Source organism: Cygnus olor, chromosome 3 (assembly GCF_009769625.2).
Source record: "Cygnus olor isolate bCygOlo1 chromosome 3, bCygOlo1.pri.v2, whole genome shotgun sequence".
Lineage (NCBI taxonomy): Eukaryota > Metazoa > Chordata > Aves > Anseriformes > Anatidae > Cygnus > Cygnus olor.
In genome coordinates, this window is record NC_049171.1 from 3,665,656 (window position 1) to 3,675,384 (window position 9,729).

General features: G+C 50.9%; 1 protein-coding gene across 2 annotated transcripts in view; it reads right to left on the bottom strand.

The window, feature by feature from the left end:
* Positions 1-8,904: 8,904 nt before the first annotated feature.
* LOC121066879 (gallinacin-12-like) overlaps positions 8,905-9,729 on the bottom strand; it is a 2,495-nt gene continuing 1,670 nt past the window's right edge. For both annotated transcript variants that reach the window (XM_040550660.1, XM_040550661.1), the window contains one exon: positions 8,905-9,729. This exon is cut by the window's right edge and continues 11 nt beyond it. In XM_040550660.1, coding sequence (XP_040406594.1) covers positions 9,592-9,729 — 138 coding nt within the window. In that variant the 3' untranslated portion in view covers positions 8,905-9,591.

Sequence of the window (9,729 nt, forward strand, 5' to 3'; positions counted from 1 at the left end):
ATATTTTCATGTATGTTTGATAATGTATTCAATATGGTAGTACAGTATTATATGTAGATAATGTCATAAATCCAGAAACATATGCATATTGGAGGTTCACGCTGAAAAATATTTTACCAATTGGGTGCACGGCTAGAAACATTTAGAGATTATGGCTCTCTGGGGCTGCCTCTCTCCTTGGGCTGCAGCTCGCACGTCCCAAAGACTATTCTCTCCCCATGGCAGTATTGTAGGAGAGAGGAAGCACAGACTGATTTGGGGTTTATCTAAAAATATTGATTTATTTTCTGATCAAACCCTAATTTTGGGGAGAGAAGAAGAATGAGTGGCGTTAGGGGTTATTGCTGTTTTATGGAGGATGAAGGTTTTCTGTCCCAAGATGGAAAAGAATTGCCAAGATCTTTTGGAGGAGGACCTGATGCTCCATCTCAAAACCATTTCCATGGTAAATCTGCAGCCAGCCCTGCCTGAGAGCACCTCCAGCCCCACTTTGAGCAGGGAACCACCTCCCTCCCTCCACCCGCAGGGCTTGGCCTCCTCCTTTGATGGCAAGGGGTCCTTCTGAACCCTTCGCAGATAGTCCCGTAGGATTTTCCAGGTTGCCTGCCTGGAACGGGAGAGGTTAAACTCAGCAGAAGCAGGGCGACAGGGCACAGAGGCGCTTTCTTCTCGGCTGATAGCTGGCTCCATCCTGCTGGGAGCAATTTCCCGGCGCAGCTCCTGCCAGGAGCGGCTTCCAGCAGCAAGCACACACACACACTCACATGCACGCGTCCGTCCGGGTGTGCTTCTCACAAGGCTCACATTCAGGCTCTCCCCACCTCCTTCCCCTCACAGCCCCGGCACCGGCACGGTCCCCAAGATCTCATCCTGCCCCTGATAAGGCGCGGAGGCGGCTGCGAAAGGAAGGCTCCCAGTTGCTCCCGGCGCCAGGCTGGGTAGAGACAGACGTGTCCAACCCTCACCTCCTCCTGCAGCTCCTTCTCCTCCTCAGAGCCAAAAACAAATGACATCAGCCCCTCGTGTCCCCCCCCCCCCAGCATCCCTATCAGCCCCATGGAGAGGCGGGCGCTTGGAGGAGCGAGGAGGAAGAGGGGGGAAAAAGAGGGAAGAAGAAGGCTGGAGCTGGAAGTTGGTTACTTTGGCAAACGGACAAAGTTCTGCAAAACCTCACCGGCCAGACTTCAAAAAGGTGGAAAACTGGAGGCTTGCTGCCGGCAGGTCCCATTATCGGGGGAGCCTTATCTGCTTGATGGGGCTGATGGCTCGAGCGAGCCGGGGCGGCTGTTAACCTCTGGCTGAGCTTTGCGAGGTCCCCGAGGAGCTGCACTGTCACTCAGAGGAGAGCAGCAGCGTCCAGGAGATGGGACCACGTGAAGGCACTGGTTGTGCAGCCCGTGGGGTGAGAGGAGCCAGGCTGCGGATACTGAGAGCCCCGGAGCTCGTGGGCACCCCGTCCCTCGTTGATTTAATTCGTGGTGATAGGAGGAGCTCAGCTCTGGAGCTTCAAGCATGCAGTTTAGATGGAGGGGAAGGTGGGGCAGATCTCCCCGGGTGTCAACCAGTGCAGCCCAGTCACTGGTTTCACTGTTTTCCCTCTGTTTCCTCCAGGACAGGACTGGTCCCTCGGGCAGACTGCAGAGTGGGTTGGCCACTCTGGGTCTCTGCTGTGGGTAGCTGGGGGTCTCGCAGCCCCAGGAAGCTTTTGGGTGAGAATTTTGGCCACCCCCAGATACTACACGCGGTGTTTCCAGGAGATGAGCCTTCCAGCTTCTCTCTTGAGGAGACTTTCGTATCCCTTGGTGCCCTCTCCCCTCACACTTCCAAGACATTTCTGTTCTTGCTCACCCTGTGTCACCTCTCCTAGGTAATGTCCTGTTCCTGGGAGTCCTGCGCCAGAGCACATCATAGTGGGCAGCTCCCCATCCTTCTTAGCACCACGGTTGACCACATTTACTCCCTGGTGTAAAGGGTGTAAAGCGTGGACCACCTGGCCATAGCCCATTCCTACTCATACGTCCACCCACCAGCTCAGCATATGCAGGAGAAGAGGCAGCCCCTCATGTGGTGCTAGGATATGGTCTGAAATGCAAAAATATATTCTTTTTCACTTCCTAAAACTCCCTGCATGGATGAGGGGTGAAACTCTACCCGTGCTTCCAGCCCGTGCCAGCTGTCCCTCCTCCAGACACAACCCTGCCACAGTGTGGAACCAAAGCTCCTCCACCAGGCAGTTTCCATGCAGACATCATGTTTCAGGGTGGAAAAGGGAAAGTTTAGCCTCCTTTTCCCTTCCCTTCCCTTCCTGCTGCAGAAACAGAGGAGCAGGCTGGGGCTGCCACCTGCTGTCACCAAGCCTGACCTAACCCTGCCTGGGCTCCCTGGCTGAGACTGTGGTTTGCTGGCCCCGAGGTCTCCTTCTCCTTCACAAGCACATCCATCATTTCTCCTCTGGCAGGAGTTTTCTCCATTATTTTTTTTCCTTCTAAGCAAACAGCATTTCTTCAGCTATTTAACTACCCTCAAAAACTGAGTGCTTCCTAAATGTCATCATCCAGAGCCCATCCAAAGCCCTGCTGGTGGCTTTGGTCCTCTTTTTCTGCCCCTGTGCACACAACCAGGCTCAGCCCAGAGTGTCTCCTGCCAGCAAATGAAGGCAAAAAAAACCTCTTTTTGACTCCTTTTGTTTTTATCATCACCCTCACGGGGAGTTTCTCTTTTGATGTAAACCTCCCGCTGTGCAAGCAAGATCTCACATGAGAGTTGCTCCATGCAGAAACAAAATCGTGGATTCCCAGAATTGTAGATAGAGCAGGAGAAGTGGTTGACAAAGGCTGTGACAAGCAGTGGCATGGTCTAGGAGAGAGGATGCACGGCTGGTTTGGGCAAGGCCCATGGAAGGACACCGACCTCCCCGTGGTCCTCTGCCACATCTGCAGACGCTTTGGCCACCCCGGTGCATCCCATCCTCCCTCCATGACTCCGTGTGGGCAAAGGAACCAAACCCCAAGCGTGGGGCAGGACAATCCTTCTCAGGGGGGAACGCAGCTGCACTCCAGACGCAGGAGGATATAGAAGACCAAGAGGTTTATTGGTGATGGACCAACCCAGCTGTGGATGTGGATGGCAGTGTCTGACAGCAGCTCCTACGGACAGTTTTGGTGCCCAGGGTGCCGGATCTGTCCCACTATGGTCGCTCTCACCTGCAGCAGCGCAGGCGGCCGTTGCTGCAGCTCCCAGCCCAGCGCTCCATGTGGAAGCAGAGCCTCCGGCAGTGCCCGTGGTTGTTCCTGCACTGCTGGCTGTCCGAAAGGCCTCTTGCTGCAGGGGGAAAAGAGGATGGAGACACACGCTTAGCGGACCTGGGAACCCACCTAGAGCTCCCCATGGTGTCACCGGCTGAGCAACCAGTGCTTGAGGCTGGAACCAGGAGCTTCAGCTGGCTTCGTGGTGAAGGGCAGATGTGTTTGGGAGGAAAACCTCCTTACACCAAGCCCAGCAAGTCTCCTAACAGCCAGCCCAGGAGAAATGCCCGGCTTTGAGCTGGATGAGTCAGGGGAGGCAGAACCCTTGGGCAACACCAACAGTCAGAGATGTATTTTTTGGAGCTGGTGTTTTATCAGCTGGTGGTTTTGGAGCTGGAATTATTATTATTATTATTATTGTTATTGTTATTGTTATTATTATTATTATTTTAAGTCATCATATTTTGATAAAGAAGGTGTATGCTGCTTTTCTTTACACATAGCAAGAATACCAAGTTTGGGGGTTCTGGAGGGATGCCCTGATGGGTATGCACCACCAGAGTGGGCAAGCCCTTCCCTCTCCTTCTTTTATCCCTAGGACTTAAGTTAATTAAATGAGAGTGTAAATACACAGAGGAAGGAATTCTCCTCTTCTTGATTATCTGGGTTGATTTCCACAGCAGCTACACCATTATAGCCCTAGTGATAACATAGTGACCTCAGAGCTGAGTGAGACCTGAAGTCCTAACACAGATATACAAGAAACCAGTCGAAAAGCTCAAAAAGCCCAGCCAAAGCTTCTCTATTCAAACAGAATCCCATAAGAAAAGAGGCAAACAAACAAACAAACAAGATCTTTCAGATTTTCCCCCCACTTACCTTCCCTAGAAAGATGCCTTTTGATTTCATAGGGTTCTCCTTGTTTTGTAGGGAATCAGGCTTGTGCCCTGGTCAGGAGCAGAGCTCAAGCTCCTGGCTTAGGCTCAACATTTCGGGGAGGGATGTGAGAGGATGGAGAGGAGAAGACATAAAGCCCATGAATTTGGGACACCTGCATCCAGGAATTTCGTGGAGATAATTTCTGAAGAAATTTGTTCCTGGGAAGCAAGAGTCAGGTCAGCCTTGACTTGGTTAGACTTGAGGGCTCTGTCATGTCCTTTTCTACCTGGGGGTAGGGAGCTGCCTTTCCTCTTCTCTCAGACCTGCAGAAACCCCTGCAAATATTTTGTCCTTACCGGGAACATCCTGGAGGAGGAGAATGACAATGATTGCAAAGAGCAGCTGGAGGATCCGCATGGCTGAGCGTGGGTGGGTGTTCCCCGTGGGAAGGAGTGAAGGGCCGTAAAGAGATAGAGAAGAGGGAAAATCCGGGATTTATAGGGCTGGGGGGTTGTGTAATGCTGCTGGACGGGAGGGAACTTTGTCAATCTCATGTGCATTTCAACACGATGGCAAACAGTTGCACTGGGATGTGCCCACTCCCGGACACATCATTTTACAGGGGGGGAAGAAGAAGGAAAAAAAAAAAAAGAAGGGTTTTGTCAACAAACTGCACCGAGCACTGGGGAGGCTGCTTCTGGTTGCTGCTGGAGCCAGGATGTTGGGGCTGACTGAGTCTGGCTCTTCTCGTGTTTGTAGGCTCAAGCATGAGATGTTGAAAACACATCCAAACATTTTCAGGATCAAAGTTTTGTGCCTTTTTATTTTATTTTATTTTATTTTATTTTATTTTATTTTATTTTTAATTTCCAGCTCCCAATCTCTGTCCTTAGCACTGACAGAATCGATCGTGAAAAAATCCAGAGTCCCCTCCCCAGCACTCCCCGGCAGCACAAGGTTAGCTTGAAAAGCATGGGATCCTTAAAAATCAAAGGTCTGTTTGCATTTCCCAAGTTCTGGGCTGCAAAGTGATCATTGGCAAAGCTTTTGTTTACAGCTGTCAAGAAAAATAGCAATTCCACATATTCCTTTACGGATTTATTAAATAGGAAAGCTGGAGCACATCTCTGCAATTAGCAGGAGCAGGAGCTTTAGGAAAAGCCTGTATATCACAGATCACCCTTGGTTTGTTTTAGTTCTCCAGGTCAGTTCCAGGAAATTAGTAGACATGGGACCTGAATTTCAACTTCAGTAAACAACACAAAGCAAATAGAAAGCAGAAATCTCCCATAAACAGAAAAGAACAACAAAAAAAAAAAAAAAAGTGGAAGAAGAAATAGAAACCTTACAAAGGATTCTTTTTACAGCAGTGAAGCAGCAGAGGGCATCACTAGCTCCTCCGTTTTCCCTCTGCAAGTCACTTCGATGGCCTTTTATTTGCAGGTTGGGTGCAAACTGTAAAACTCAGGCTGCTTGAGGGGAACAAGGATCACCTTCATCAAACAGTGCAGTAAGGGGCCCTTTGCCAGCTGGACTTTGGGTCATGGGACACCAAATGTTTAAACAACATGCGATGTCAACTGGCCATGTGCAACCTGGAACAAGATTTGGGAAAAGGGAAAGGGGCCCTGGAAATCTGGGGGTGCTTTGCACGTCTGGTGGCACTGCTTGGTGCCTGCAGCTGCGGTGAGCATGCTTTGGGAAAAGGAGCCAAACCCAGCCGATACCAAAAAAAGCAGATTTCCCCCAGAAATTGGGGGCAGGAAGTCTCTGTCCCCCAGGCAATGGCTCTGATGGCAGCTGGGCTTGCTCCTTCCTGCGTGGTCCTTGCGTCGTGCTGAACTCAGCCTCTGTCGAGCCTCTCCACCTCTTCCTCACTCCCAAACCTGCCAACAGATGTGTTTTTTTCTCAGAGCCCGGAACACACAAAGGATGGTTTATGCTCAGTAACAGAACTTCGCTCCTGGGTGTCTCAGGGGCTGGGGGGCTGGGGAGGAGTCAGGTCAATCCCCATCCTCCCCAGGACCCCAAATGGGAGGGAGTCCCCACCATCAGGACCTGGAGAGCCCAGGCTTTAAAATTCAGCCTGGGATATATTTACAGCAGTGCAGATGACCACAGCAGTAAATCTGCAGGGGCAAACGCTTCGGCAATTGGAAGGTCTCCTGGAGCCCAACACAATCTTGTGATGCCTCCCCATCCTCCTTTTTCATCAAACCCTGAGAAAAACAAGCACAAGTACAGAACCTCAGAAAAAGTGACCACAGGCTCAGCTTGGGATCAGATCTGGCCCACAAACTCCCCATGGCCGTGGGCAGGTTTTCATTACAGACCGCAATGACATCCATCCTCACCAAACCAAGGGACCATCTGTCTCCTGCCATAACCGCGGCCATGAGGGAAGGCCTCAGGTACAGTAAGAACAACACATCTGTGACATTTATCCTAGCTTTCCTTCAACTCAGACTTTTCTTCTCTGGGGAGAGAAGTTTTATATGGTAAATTATCATGCCATCATAAAATCAATTGCTAAATTTGGCTCCCCCTGGTTTCCCCACAGTTATTGTTCATGACTAGGCCATGAGCAGTAAGGCCTCAGCACATTTCAGGAGACTTTCCTGATCCTCCAAACTTCTCCTAAATAACCCTGTGCCAGTCCTGCTTTGCAAGAGAAGCTTCTGGTGTGAACCTCTGCCCAGCAGGCTGTCATGCCTCCTGTCCACCATGAGCCTGCTGGAGATTTTGGGGGATAATGCCAAAATCCTATGCGTGCTCAGGCCTACAAACATCTGGTGAGTCATAGCCACCCAAAACTGAATGGTTTGGGTTGGAAGAGACCTTAAAGACCATCTAGTCCCAAATCCCTGCCTCGTGCAGGGATGCCACCCACTAGATCATGTTGCCCAGGGCCTCATCCAGCCTGGTCTTGAACACCTCCAGGGACTGGGCATCCACTACATACATCCAGAACACATAGGTCTTCAAGTCCTTGAGATGTCTTAGTTCTCAGTGAAGTTGGTGGAGATCTAGCTTTCATTCCAGTTGCCTAAACAGACATTTACCATTTGGGATGCTCTGGGGCACCTGAGACGTCTGTACTGGGCTGGTAGATGTGGTGCCAGACCTGTGTCCCCAGGACGTGAGGGACTTGCCCACAAGTATGAAGCTCACCTTGCCCACACAGAACTCTGTTTGACCATCGTCGTGGTGCTGATTACACAGCTCTTTTTAACAATGGCATTTTAAAAGCAGGATTTATTTTCTCTGCTAAACAAACACTGCCGTGTTGCCTGGGAACAGCAAACAAATTCCAGTGAGTGGGTTGTTCAGCCATGTGTTGGGAGCTAACATCTCCAGTTATTCGGGAGGCTCGTGCTGGTCAACACACCAGGCATGAGGGTAAGGCTCTACCCTGGCTGTCCGCATGGCTGCAGGTGCCTTTTTCTTCCCTTGGGTTACAGAATACACCATCCTGAGGGTAATCAGTTGGAGTAGCATCCCATACACTCACACCAAAGCACCTTATACTGATGATTAAGCAGCTCCTCATGGGCTGGTGACTGGGTGCAGTGACTCAGGAGAATTAATGGGTCTTCAAGAAACCACGGGGTAGGGTTTTGTGGAGTCCCTGGACTGCAGCTTGCTGTTCTCCACACTCCATCTCTGTCCTTGGTCCTTCCTCTCCCTGCCTGTATGTCCATTCATCTTATTTATCATGCAGAAATAGCAACAAATCTTTGGCTTTTTTTTTTTTTTTTTTTTTTTTTTTTTCCTGGGGTTTGTTTTGGATCATTTCTGGCCAGATCAGTGAGCAAAGGAGCACACAACTCGGGGAGAGTGGGATCGTGCCTTTTAGCAGCAGCTTGCATTTATTGTCACATTACTGCCAGAGGTGTAATGCTGCCTATAAGCTGCCTGAGCATTTCCACCTTACCTTAATTGAAGTTTGGCTGGCTGATTGCTTCAAAACCTATTGGGGGCAGGCGGCCTAGCATCTGGCAGGGAGATTCACAGGATGAGCTGCATGAGCTCATCTGCTGCACTTTCTTAGGAAAACAGGCTATAAATATGGTGGCTAGCAGTCCCTAGATAAGAGGCGTGAACCACAAACTTTGTGGACAAAGCTGAGAACAGAGCTGTTTGATTTGGAAGGGCGCCTCGATTTAAACTCCTGCCTGTGCCGTGTCCATACAGCAGCGCGTGCTGGCGAGCCGGGCTGGAGTCGGTCGGAGCTGGGGAGGAATTTGGCTCCGGGCTCAGCCCCATCTGTTTTCAGTGGCGGTTCCCAAGCCAACAGCCGGCGCTCCTGTCCATCTGTCCAGCCGCTGGGAGCACCGGGGAAGCGCTGGCGTCTCCCCGCGTGCCTCGGTGTCCAGGACCGTGCTCTGCCTGCGCTGGGATGACCCCGGGAGAGGATCTGGGCTGCTCGTGAATTCATCCTCAAGTCGGATGAATTCATTGTTGGACCTCTAGCGATGGGTCCTGACCCTGGTGAGGTCAATGGGAATTTTCCTGTTTGATTCATCCCAGCAAGAATTTCATCTCCCAGGGAGGACTTTTCCCTGGCTCTGGCCAATGCCTCAGCTAACTGGCATAGCTCCCTCATTACATCACTGTTTGCTTGCTTTCACAGAACTGATCGACCCAGAGGGAAGTGTTTTTACCTGGAAAGAGAGACCAAGAGCAATCTGGCAAACGGGGGGATCAAAATTTCACGCCACAAAAACACAGAAGGGCCAAGAGTGGAACTGGACAGCTAATGGATTTTGGCTGATGCAGCTTACGTGCAGAAAGCTGCATAAAATCTAATTTTTTTTTTTTTAATGATTGCATGAGGTGCAAACATTCTAATTGCTTTGAGATGTTGCTGGGTGACTACAGAGAAAGGGAGGAGCACCAGAAATGCAGCCTACAGGTGAGGAGACCAGCCAAGGGCAACACTGCATCACTTTCGTATCTCTTCCTCCACTTAAAGCACGCAAGCCTGGTGTCTTCCTTCCTCTTGCTGCTTCATGGAAGAGGGATGAACCCAGGACACCCCTGCTATATCTGTTGCACTGAAAGTGATGGAGAAGAAGGATGCATCCCCTCCTGGAGAGTGGCAGAGCATGTCCCTAGCAGCGGCTGTGCTGGGTGCCAGCCGCAGTCACAGACGGGCACTCATTCTGCTAAACCTCAGGTTTATTGTTTCGGGGTAAGGAGAAAGGCAGTTCCGCACCTGGGCATGACAGGTAACAACCAGACGACAAAAGGGGCAGATATATAACCTGGGTGGCATTAAAAAGTCACAGTGAAAGGAAAAAAAGATGTGTTGAGAAGTCCACAAGCGAATGCACAGCCTCAGGGAGCTGGAGCAGGGAAGCCACAGCCATAGAAAGGCACAGGATTTCCTCCCCAGCCGCAGCCTGTTCCTCACCAGCAGAGCCTGCAGCTCTCCACGTGCTGCAGCTTGCTCTTTTGGCCACCTTCAGCTCTTCACGGTGGTCAGTGGCAGACTTTTACAGCAGAGAATGATGGGCTCGAAGCAGTACTTGGCCAGGTATTCGCCAGGGATGCAGTTCCCCACGCGGCACAAGCCCCCTTCGTGGTTACAGCTGTCTGGCCC